This window comes from Sciurus carolinensis, chromosome 12, assembly GCF_902686445.1.
Source record: "Sciurus carolinensis chromosome 12, mSciCar1.2, whole genome shotgun sequence".
Lineage (NCBI taxonomy): Eukaryota > Metazoa > Chordata > Mammalia > Rodentia > Sciuridae > Sciurus > Sciurus carolinensis.
The window spans coordinates 80,287,045-80,299,433 of NC_062224.1; the positions used below are offsets into that span (position 1 = coordinate 80,287,045).

At 49.5% G+C, this 12,389-nt stretch overlaps 1 protein-coding gene across 1 annotated transcript in view; it reads left to right on the plus strand.

Annotated features, from left to right (window-relative positions):
* Positions 1-12,389, plus strand: part of Plxna2 (plexin A2) — a 210,775-nt gene that overhangs the window by 176,229 nt on the left and 22,157 nt on the right. The window contains 8 exon segments of the mRNA XM_047520205.1: positions 2,268-2,385; positions 4,218-4,354; positions 5,250-5,417; positions 5,570-5,663; positions 9,750-9,989; positions 11,174-11,317; positions 11,632-11,788; positions 11,791-11,865. Of these exon segments, the coding sequence (XP_047376161.1) occupies positions 2,268-2,385; positions 4,218-4,354; positions 5,250-5,417; positions 5,570-5,663; positions 9,750-9,989; positions 11,174-11,317; positions 11,632-11,788; positions 11,791-11,865 (1,133 nt within the window).

A 12,389-nucleotide genomic window follows, 5' to 3' on the forward strand; every position in this document is an offset into this window, starting at 1 on the left:
CTGACCACAGCCCTCTCTCGCCCACTCCCCGGGCTAGGAAAGAGCTCAGCTGTAGTGTCCAGGAGGACATCCTGGGCTAGCTCTTGGTGCTCACTGCAGCTCGGCACCAGGTCCCTTCCTCATGCTCTACCATGCAGGGACATTCAGAGCCAACAACCACAGGTGCTCAGCATTGTACAGTCAGTGAGCTTCCAGGTCCCATTGGTTGGTCTTCTCCCAGGTTCTTGACAATAAAGCTTATCTTTTAGAGCACCCATGAAAATATCCTGGGAAAATACAGTGTGAAGAGGCCCTAGCCCATTGTCAGCCTCCTACAGGGACAGTTGCACAGGGACAGATAAGAACTTCTCCTTTCCTGGAGAGGCCCAGGAATGTTTCAGTGTTGCCCATGACCTTCATGTGTTCTCCTATTTCCTTTTTCCCCATCTTCAAGCCTGTGATGATTTCTTCCCCTTATTCTTCTCAAGGTTCGCTCCCGCAGAGTCCAAGGGCAATGAGTGAGGAACAAGTGAGCCCTGATTAGCAGAGAGGGGGAGGCTTATCTGCCTCCTCTTCTCTCCCTGCCATCATCACAATAAATAGTTGACTCTGCAGCTCATTGAGGGTGCAGGGCATGGATCACAGGGTAGCAGCGACCAGCTGGAACAGGTGCCAGCACCCAGGAAACAAGATGGAGGAGTTGTTACTCCACACAGGTAGCAGGAGGAAAGGAACTGCACACTGTATGTTAAATTAAGCTTCTCAAATGCTCCACTAATGAGCTTTAAGGAGACGGTTACGTGTCAAATACTAATTGATCATCACTATCCTGTTTATTCGGGTTCATAATTAATTTATTTATTCATAGAGAAAGGGAAGGGAGACTATTCTTCCATGCACGTTCAGTGCTTTCTTGTTGCATCTAATATGCTAAACGTAATAAGACAGTTATTGCATGTTAAGTAAATATTCGCCAGGAGTGAAAGTACTTATTTGGGATTAACAGTTATGAAGGAGATGGAGACCAGCGGCATGCGGCGTGTGTGAGCATGCAGCGTATTTGTTTAATGCAAGTTTTATTACATCGAAATGAAATCTCTGTTTAGTTACCTTCCTTCCTAGAGAAGCTGTTGAGATAAGCATCACTCAGTTAAACATGGATCTTCCCCACCGTGCCAGGATAATGCTGGGGATTAGCGGAGAGGGGGCCTGTTTTTCTGACTCCCCACTAAGCAAACCTACCAGAGACACCAGGCTGCTCGGAACTCTCAAATGGTGTGGGAGACGAAGAAGTTACTTCCTTCCCTCCATTTCCAGCCTCATTTTTGCTGAGCCTAGAGGGACCCTCTCCCACCCAACCCAGGCCCTGAGATTCCAGGCAAGAGGTAACCTGGAGTCTGACTTCTTCAGCCCCTCCCCTGTCCCCCAGCTGCCCACCCTTTCCAAAAGGCTTCTGCGGCTAAAGCAACCAGTGTCTAAATGTGCCTGTGTCACTTATCATAGGCACCAGGGAAGTCTCTGCTGGGGGTATTGATCTGGGCTGCTTGAGAGAGAACACTACACTCCTCTCCCTGCCACTCTCCTGTTAGTGTGAGATGTGACTTCCAGTCAGGGCCATGTCACCCCTTGCCAACCAGCTTAGTGTGCTCAGCCCTTGATTAAGTGGGAGTCCAGTGTCCACTACTGGCCTAATGAACTCATCCGCCTCCCACCCCTTCTCCTGCTGCTACCGACCTGCAGCCCTCCCCGTTTTCCTGGGAGCTCCTATTTAGAGCTCTGCTCTCCCTATCTCACCAGATTATCTATCCCCCTTTTTAAAACTCACCGCAGGAAATAAACCACAATTGAATCAGCTTGGCAAATAGGCCTCACCTGCTCTTTTAGAAAGCGTTGCAATGTTGGTTTGTCACCTAGGAGAGGATACCAATTAAATTGCTGCCAATAGTTCTGTCTGGTGGACATTCAGTCTATTCCACCAATAGTGAGAACCTACCCAAGGCTATGCACTGTGCTAGGCACCCGGGACTACAGGCTTGCTCACAGAATTCAGCAACATAGTATAGCAAAGGTATACAGGGCTTTAGAGAAGATCTAATCCAACCTCCACTGCACAAAGAGGGCAAAGCACTGCATCCCAGGTCACACAGCTCGACGGGTGACCAGGTTGGATCCTTGGCCCAGCTCTCTTACAAGACTGTGATGAGTCATTCACTATGACCGGAAAAGCAAACAGGCAGGGGTGTCAGCTCCTGCCAAGCCTCTCACTGGAAGGTTTGCTCTCTCCTCAGGATCGTCTGTGAGATGGGCCATGCCCTCGTGGGAACAGCCTCTGGGCCAGTGCGCCTGTGCATTGGCGAGTGCAAGCCGGAGTTCATGACCAAGTCTCATCAACAGTACACCTTCGTGGTGAGTGCTGGGTCGAGGGCTGAGCTACGGTCACTAAGTGAGGGCACACACCTGTTCCCAACTTCCCCAGAAAGGTCCCATACGCCCATCCCTTCCCAAGCTTCTCCCAAACAACAAAGACCAGAAAAAGGGACTTCTAGCCCGTCTTGTTGGGGTGGGATGGACATATGTTGAACAAAGCTATGGAGACTTTGGAGTCCTGGTGGGCCACAGGTCAGAGTTCTAAATAAGGCCAAATTGAGCTTTCTTAGAAAGTGGATCCTAGATGTGGAGGGCTGGGGGCTGCCCTTTGTCCCTTCAGTGTATATCTTGGATTAATTCCAGCCTAATGAGGACACAGGGCCTGAGGGACCTAATTAAATGGGTCCATATTTATCCTCATGTTTTGTTTTCTGCCAAAGATACTTGAAGTGGGAGTTCAGAAGTCAGTGAAATTGGCAGGGATGTGCCTCTGTGCACAGGGCCAGGAGGGGTGGGCCTGGGAGGGCGTGGCTCTGTGTCAGTGTGGTTACACACACATGCATGCACACTCACATCTGAAAATGCCTCTTCATGCTCAGCCAACAGGTAGTAGAATCACAAAGGCTTTCTGTTAGGCTGGCACGAAATTCACCCAGAATCAATAACTTGCTTCCGAGGCCCCAGAGCCTGTCAGGGCTAAATTCATATTGAATCAATTTAACTTGTTTCTGGGGCCCTGAAGTCCCTTTATCTAACACTTACTTACATTGCCACATTGGATACTTCATTAAAAGTTTTAACACTAGCAGATGGGGTCAAACCAGCCTTGCTAAGAGTTTTGAAAAATCATTAGGCCATGAAATTCTCTTCTCTCTAAAACATTTTGCTACTGATTTTAGGTTTCCCAGACTCTATCTTCTCATCTTGGCTTTTCTACCCTTTTCTGGTACTTTCCTCTCTCAGAACGGAAAGTATCATGGCCTGTCTGCAACCCACCACAGACGAGAGGCAGACAGAGAAGAGCAAGATGGGGAGAGAACTGTCCATGTCAGAACTAGGCTAGGCTTTAGGAACAACCCAGGCCCCGCTCCTCACTTGACCAGGGAGCAAACTGAGGTCCGGAATGATCCCAAAACTTACCTCAAGGCCCATAGTCAGTGAGTGGCTAATGCAGACTAACGTTCTTACCTGTGTAGTTGTTCACATAAATGTGTTTTTCCCTCTAGGCAGAAGTAGTATGTTCTGATGTAGGTCAGCTACATAGTGCATCTCAACCTAGACGTATCTTTTATGTGTTAGGCTTACTGTTACAACTTAGTGAGTTTGCTAGAAAGTCCCAGCCAGCAGCATGCCACCCTCTTGGGGAGGGTTAAAGAAGCCATGTCTGACATTTACCGACAGCTCTCAGCATTGGAAACCCTCATGTGCTTAGGGAGGGATAAAAGGCCAAGTGTATAGGCCATTTGTGGAGGGCTATAGGCTCTTGGCTGTCCAACCTAGGCAGGGATGCTTTATTCAGCCCTATTGATTTTGTGCCAAAAAAATCAGGACAAGCTCTAGATAGAGAAGCATTTTCAAATTGTTCTCAATTTGTAAACTAATTGATAGATTAGTCAGTGTCACCTCTGCTTTCCCTTCAGTGTTATGAGCATAAGACTCCCCAGGGAGTTAATTAATTCCAATACATGGCCTCTGCCTTCTCTGGACATGACCAGAGACTCTTAGAAAGGGTTTCAGCTTCTGAGACAGCATTTGGGACTGCAAAGTGCAGGAAGAGTACCTCTGCTCCTAGCAGGAAGATAGTCCCTACTTGTAGCCTTCATTCTAGCCCTGGACCTAAGCTGCGAATATTTGTCTGCTTCTTCCCAAAGAACCCTTCCGTGCTGTCACTCAACCCCATCCGAGGGCCAGAGTCTGGAGGCACCATGGTGACCATCACAGGCCATTACCTTGGTGCTGGGAGCCGCGTGGCAGTATACCTGGGCAACCAGACCTGCGAGTTCTACGGGTGAGATGAACTTGAAGCCTGGCTAGAAAACTGGCTCTCATGCACACATGTTCCTGTGAATGTTCCTGCACAGGCCTGCCCCATCACCTCCATGTTATTTGCTACCTCCTGTGCCCAAACACTGTTCCAGCCATTGTGAGACACACATACCACTTGTCAGTTTATGTCCCAAGTATCACAGATGCTGGTTACTTCTAACAGTCATGGGAAGTGAGGGCCATGAGAACACCGTGGCTCCTAGGAGCTCTCCTAGTCACCATGAGGACGGACCATACATTGAGTCCCCACTATAGTGGCTTGAGAAACATGGAGGCTGTATGGTCTGCTTTGTAAGCACAGAGACTGATGCTCCAGGAATTCCCTGTGCATTAAAAAAAAAATTGAACATTTACTTTGAACATTTACTCATATTTCCTATGAGTTCTGGGGGTGCAGAGACACCTGAGAGAGATCTGAAAGAATCCATGCCTGAGAACCCGGTTTGCCCAGTATTACCTGATAATAAGCTATAAATTCTACAAGCACTGTGGGGTAATTACTATGTATAGAAAGTATTCAATGAATATTTATTAACAGCCTGATCAGACTCTAAGCACAGGTTAGTCATAGTCTAGGAAAATTCAGACAAAAAGGAGTTCACCCAAGCCCATGGAATCTTACCCCTACCGCACATTCTCTAATGCCCTTTTCCAATGTGTTCCCTCTCTAACCCCAGTAGGGTAGAGTCTCAGGGAAAAAAAGGGCACGGAGGAAGAGTGTGTGCCATCACATAGAGCCTAGAGGGATAGCAGACTTTCCGGGCCATTCCCTTGACCAAGGGAAGTGTATTTTCAAGCCAAAGGCCACTCCCTCTTCCCTGCCTTTCTTCTCAATCATCCTGCTGTCTTCTCATCAGGAGGTCAATGAACGAGATCGTGTGTGTCTCACCCCCATCAGCCAACGGACTGGGCCCAGTCCCTGTTTCCGTGAGCGTGGACAGGGCCCGTGTGGATAACAGCCTGCAGTTTGAGTACATAGATGACCCTCGGGTCCAGCGCATTGAGCCAGAGTGGAGCATCGCCAGGTGAGGTTAATGGTGGGGTGTGCCTGGCTGCCATGTGGCATGACCCCTGTGACCCAAGGGCGGGCAGTTCATAGGAGGGATCCCAGTAGTTGGGGTTCACCATTCCAGGTTTGAGGGGTCTTTTACCTAATGCAGCTTCTGCTTGTTCTCAGCGGCCACACACCCCTGACCATCACAGGCTTCAACCTGGATGTCATTCAGGAGCCAAGGATCCGGGTCAAGTTTAATGGCAAAGAATCTGTCAATGTGAGTAGCCATTGGTCCACCCCAGCCCTCAGTAAACACAGTTCCCCATCCATTTTTCCCAATGCCATGAGCTGTGGGTCAGTCATATGGACACCTGGACACTGGAGAGGAAAATCGGCTCAAGACTCTGGGCCTGGAATCAGGAGCCCAAATATGTGAGCTTTACAATGATTTTTATAATTACAGATAATTTCTTGTCAGAAGGTGATATATTGGGTATATAAAAGTACTGGCTTTGGAGCTTATAATATAACATAAGAGGGTTCCTGTTTTATGGCACGTTCACTTCAAGGTTCAGTGAGAAACCCTGGGTGTCCGGGGGAGAGATTCTGGCTCCACATGCAGAGATTTCTGGATTGGAAGCAGGACTCTGCCATCTGTTAGCTATACAACCACGATCAAGTCACTTACCCTTTCTGATCCTGTGCTCCTCGGTGGTACATGGCGGTGCTAAGATTTGCTTCACAGATTTATAACATGGCAGCCCTTGGCTGATGCTTGGTTGACACTCAACAAATATTAGGCACTGTGTGCAAATAATTCTGACCTTGCCGGTAACCTAATTGCTGGGATGATCAGGTTGAACATTTTACTTTATTCCTTTGCTCAGAGCCACATAATTTTATTTTTTCCCCTGCTGTGGGTTTTTGTGAGTTTAAAGAAGTTCTCTTATTCTGATGAGAACAGAATGTCTGATAAGTTATCATAAAGTTTTCAGTTTGCTCTAGTGGCTTCATTTCACTCTTAAAGCCAGTATTTTCTGAAACCATTATTGTATTCACAATGATAGTCCAGAAGATGCTGTCGAGGCCATTGATTTTCATTGGCAGTACGGTGATTATTGCTCTGACCTTCAGAGGACTGGAGAGGCTAAGATGGAGATTCAGAAGATGGTGTCATTCCCTCTTTTATCCCTGACCCATTCCCAGCATGCCGAGAGTCCCTTAAAATACACAAAATGACAGAGTGACCCCATCATTGCATAGCTAAGGAAACTAAGGCCAGGTGGTTAAATGGCTTGCTGCAATCATAAAGGTGACTGGTAGCAGAGCCATGCAAGGTCCCAGGCATCTGGACTCTTCATAACTGGACCACAAGAAATGCTGGTGGGCCAGATATTCCTATTATGCCAGAGACACAGGAGCACACTTCAGTACCTACCATGGTCACACACTTTGGGTTAAGTGAACACAGGCCTCTTCTCCCGGTGCAGAGCTGGAGCCACAAGGAAAGAGCCTGTGCCCCACTCAGCTTCTGTGGGAATCGAAGTATTCCCAGAAGCTTGCAGATCACCCACATTCCCAGGGTCTCCAGAAGGAGGTGAGACACAGAACTGAGAACAGTTCTAGATACCCAGGATGGACAAGCCATCTCCCCCAAGAAAATTAAACATATGTGTTAAAATAGAGGGTTTATTATTATCCAGACACAGCAAGGCCAGAGTGTAGCTTGTCCTTCACACAGATCCAAGTTCCAGAAGAAGAGAGGGCCATGCTATGGGGGCCATATGGGGAAGCCCAGCTTTGTCAGGAGGCAGAGGGAGAAGAGAAACTGCTACAAGGGTCTCTGCTGAAGTCTCGGTCAAGGGCATGCAGGGCCAAGGGTTTCAGATTGGCTGGTTGGAGTCATTTCAGTGGCTCTGTGTATAGGGACTGTCCTCCCAGGCTCTGGGGTGATTAGGGAATGTGGACAGTGACTCAGTCTGAAAGGAGGTGGTTGGCAAGTGGGGCTAGGCTGATTGGTTTGCATCTGAAAGGCATGCTCCCGGCAGTCAAGTTCTTTGCCATCTCTAGGAATTGGCAGCCCAGGAGAAGAGTATCCTCCCAATGAACCAGGTCCTGGATGCCAAGCTCCAGTATACAGAAAATAAAAGACAGAATGACTACCATACACAGAGAATTTTCTAGAGTTAGTACATGAATAACAGGGTGACTGCCGAGGCTGCAGCCTTCACCCTGGGGAAGCCATTGGCAGTGAAGACTGATGGGACTTGAGCCCCATGTCCCCTCACCGGCCACAAGGACTTATTTGCAGCCCTAACAGGAGTCTCCCCAGCACTTTCCCCAGTCCCCCACATTATGATCTCAGTGTTTCAAAGGACTAAGATTGAGTTCCACCTCTGGACAGCTGGGAGCCCGTGGCCTCCCTGCCTGGAGTCTGCAGGCCTGCAAGAAAGGCCTGTGGGAGTGTAGCATCCCTCAAGCCTGGCAGCACAGTGGGAAGCTCGTAGCTGTCCCTGTGCCTCTGCTTGCGGGACACTGGGAAAGAAGCACTTTGCCCCAGCCCCTTGCCGTCACCTCTCTTGGGCGCCTTCTCTGCCCACCAGGAGCCATCTCTGGCCTTTGAGTTTTGAAGCAACCCCAGGGGATGGCAAGGAGGGCCAGAGCAAAGCTGCAAAGCCCGAAGGAATGTTTGGCAGACAAAGTGCGGATGCGGCGCAGGGCGGGAAGCACAGAGGGCTCTTGTTTGGGACTGATTTGCTTATTCACAGAGGACTCTTGCAGGGAAACTGGGAGAAGCGGGGAGGCGGGGGCGGGCGGGGCAGGGGGCGGAGAGACACTCTGAGGCTGGGTGCTTCCCGCCAGAGCCAGGGTTTCAGGCCTTGACTCAACTCTACCTACTTGACTGCAGCCCTAGCTTTTCTGTGCCTCAGTGTCCCCAACTGCAACATGAAAAGTGCGTCAAGGTCAAAAGGGGCTGCGGAAGTGTGCGAGGAAGAGGACGGGAATGGGTACTGATCGCTACACCAGCGTGAAGGCCACAGGGGGCCATTTGGTGTAAGCTGTTGAGCTCCCTCTGGAAAGGGAGGGTGAAGACTTGAACTTGGCGCTCTGACATAATCTCTAGATAAAATCTCTATGCAAGGGTCAGCTCTTTTGCAATTTCACACAAAGTCTTAATTCTGAACATGAAGCCCAAATGTGTGTGTGTGTATTTGTGTGTGTGTGTGTGTTGGCCAGTCACACAACACGTGTGGGGCCCTGCCAGGACAGCATGTGCCTGTGCCGTCCAAGTTCTCAAGATGCCCTTGGCTATTCCTGGGACGTCCTGGCTCCCAGAACTGAAACTGAGCCTTGCCCAGTGGGAGCCAGGAGGAGAGGGGGTAGAAGTCTAGATTTTCTTCCCAAGTCCTACATGAGTCCTCTTTAGTATTTTCTTCAGTCTGGCTGCCACCTGAGGCAGCCCCAGAACTAACCACCAGAGGAAAAAGGGGTGGCCCAGCTAAGGTTTTTAAATGGCAGACCAGAGTCTACTGAAGAAAAAGAGACAATATGAGCTCAGGTCAATTCTATTAAGAGAGAAAAAAGTCCTGGGTAAGACATGGAATTGCAGTATCCTGTTTATTCAATAAGCACTAACTGAACACCTACTATGTGCTGGGCAAAGTGCTCATCTCACATCACTTCCTGCTCCACACCACCACCTACCCCCCCAATACACCCTTCGCTGCTCTGTCCTACTTCTTTCTCAAACATCCCCAGTTTGCTCACCCTGAGGCCCCTGAAATGCTGTTCCCTCCCTGAACGTGTTCCCCCACAACTCTCTCTCTTTGTCTAGGAAAGCCTTCTCATTCTTCAGATTCAAGTGCATTTCTTTCTTCCAAAGGAAAACTTTCATGCAGCCACCCTGCTGCAGGCCATGCCCAACCCCACCTCACCCCACCCCCGACACACACATACATGCACATCCCAGAGTCCCTGGTCCTTCCCGCCAGGGTGTGTTTCCCATCCATTCTTGCATTTCACAGTGTTGCGCCCTACAATGCCACAGCCCCTGTGCCAGGACTACATTGCAATGCTGGCTTCATCTTCAGCCTGCCCCTGGGGACTGGGTCTATTTCACTCTATAGCCTCAACCCTTAGCACAGTGCTCGGCACAAAGTCGCAGCTCAAATAATGAATGAATGCATGAGGTTAAAATGCACCTCCCTGCAAATGCCACCACCCTTCATTCAGAGCCCCACCACATGCTGACCATGAGCAAGTAACCAAATGTCCACAAACTAAAGCGAGCAGAGACTGGGAGTTGGGCTGTGGGCCTCTGCCACCCAGTACTCACGCTCCAGTGCTCCTCTCGGCCTCGTAGGTGTGTAAAGTTGTGAACACAACCACCCTGACCTGCCTGGCACCCTCCCTGACCACCGACTACCGGCCAGGCTTGGACACTGTGGAGCGGCCAGATGAGTTCGGATTCGTCTTTAACAACGTCCAGTCCTTGCTGATTTACAACGACACCAAGTTCATCTACTACCCCAACCCCACCTTTGAACTGCTCAGCCCTACAGGAGTCTTGGATCAAAAGCCAGGATCGCCCATCATCCTGAAGGTAGGCAAGTGCCCCCCATAGACCATGATGGGACGGAGCACCCCACCCTCCTGCCTGCCTCTCTGCTTCTCCTGTCTGTGCTTTGGACCCCAAAACTGCCATCTCCCTATGGAAAGAGCTTGTTTTTAGATATGGACCCACTGAGCCACGTAGCGAGCACTTGGGAGTCTCGAGCGATGCTTTTGAATATCTGCTCCTCTGGGGGAGCTTTGGGAAGCAGAGGTTCCACAGTGCCCTGCGGGTAACTGTGCCCTTTTATGTGTCACCTCCGTGGTCACAGTGGCCTCTACACTAAGAGCTCATGGTCTCCCAGTGCTGACCGTCCAAGAGTTTTGTGACTCCACCACTTTGACTTAAATCCCGGGAACCTCCCCGGATTTTCCCCTTTCCAGTATTTGGTCTCCCTGCCCCTTCGCTGCTCTCTTCTTCCCTTTCATTCTCTCCTTCCTTTGTTTTCTCTCCAAACTTTGGCTCTCAAAACCCTGCCATGGAAAATTATTTATTGGTTCCTGCATTGCTGCCCTTCCTCTTCCTCCTGGCTCCTGAGTCTTTTTTTTTTTTAATTTTTAAATTTTATTTTTTCTAATTAGTTGTACATGACAGTAGCCAGAATTTCATTCTTCTTTAAAACTGAGTAATATTCCACTATATATATATATATATATATATATATATATATATATCACATTCTCTTTACCCATTCCTCTGTTGAAGGGCACCTAGGTTGGTTCCATGTTTCAGCTATTGTGAATTGAGCTGCTATAAACATTGATGTGGCTGCATTACTGTACTATGTTGATTTTAAATCCTTCGGGTATAAATTAAGGGTCTAATGGTGGTTCCGTTCCAAGTGTTCTGAGGAATCTCCAGACTGCTTTCCACAACGGTTGCATCAATTCGCAGTCCCACCAGCAATGTATGGGCGTACCTTTTTCCCCACATCCTCACCAACATTTATTGTTGCTTGTATTCTTGATCATTGCCATTCTGATTGGAGTGACATGAAATCTTCGAGTAGTTTTGCTTTGCATGTCTCTAATTGCTAGAGATGTTGAACATTTTTCCATATATTTGTTGATCGATTGTATATCTTCTGTGAAGTGTCCTGAGTCTCTTTTTAAGTACACAATTAGCATCTGTGTGCAGGTGTAAATTACTCCCGTCAAAATGACTGTTCTCCACAGGGCAAAAACCTCTGTCCACCTGCCTCTGGAGGGGCAAAGCTTAACTACACCGTGCTGATTGGAGAGACCCCTTGCGCTGTCACAGTGTCTGAAACGCAGCTCCTCTGTGAACCCCCCAACCTCACGGGGCAACACAAGGTCATGGTGAGTGAGCCCCTCTTTTCTAACTTCTGTCCCTCCCCCTACCACCATACATGCATGACCTGTCATAAAGAAAAGCTCTCTTCCACCTCGCCTGACTCACACCCTCAGTATCTCCTTATGTCCATGTCCTACATTAAAATGGTCCGAAGTTGAGAACTCAAGAAATGGAAGGCAGCCGATGCCAAGGCAGGAAGTTGCTCTGTATCCAAATCTGTACTGTGTGGTTGTGATCTGTCATGTCCAAGGATTTGCTGGCATGCCAGGGCTCTACACCCGTGTGCATCCGTGTGCGTCTGTGTGTGTACAATGCACAGGTTCACGTGGGCGGGATGGTGTTCTCGCCTGGCTCGGTGAGTGTCATCTCAGACAGCTTGCTGACCCTGCCAGCCATCGTCAGCATCGCGGCCGGTGGCAGCCTCCTGCTTATCATCGTCATCATCGTCCTCATCGCCTACAAACGCAAGTCTCGCGAAACGACCTCACGCTCAAGCGGCTCCAAATGCAGATGGACAACCTGGAGTCCCGCGTGGCCCTGGAGTGTAAGGAAGGTAAGTGAGGTGTACCCTGGCTTCAAGGACCCCCTTTCTTCACTGGCCGTATCTCCCTCCTCCGTGCACACGAGTCCCCTCTTCACTCCCGCCCTCCCACTGCCAGCCTTGGTGTCCCCAGAAACTTCCCGTGACCCTAGGGCCACCGAAGTCCGATGAAGAATGCCCACATGTCACCAGGTGCCATGGCGCACACCTGTAGTGCCTCCGACATGGGAGGCAGGAGGATTGCAGGTTTGAGGCTAGTCTGGGCAACTCGATGCCATCTCAAAATAAAAAATAAAAATGACGGGGATGTGGTTCAGGAGAGCACCTCTGGGTTCATCCCTAGTACCTTTAAAAAATAAAAAGAATGGCCACATGTGAGGAGGACCCCGGTCCAGCTGCGGTCTCCTGGCCCACCCCTGCCCTGACTCCACCCACAATCTGATTGACTCCATTTCCCTTTCAGGGCCTCTATGTCCCCACAGTCAGGGCCACCCAGACCTGTTGCCCCAGGCTAGATCTGCCAAATGGGAGCGTTG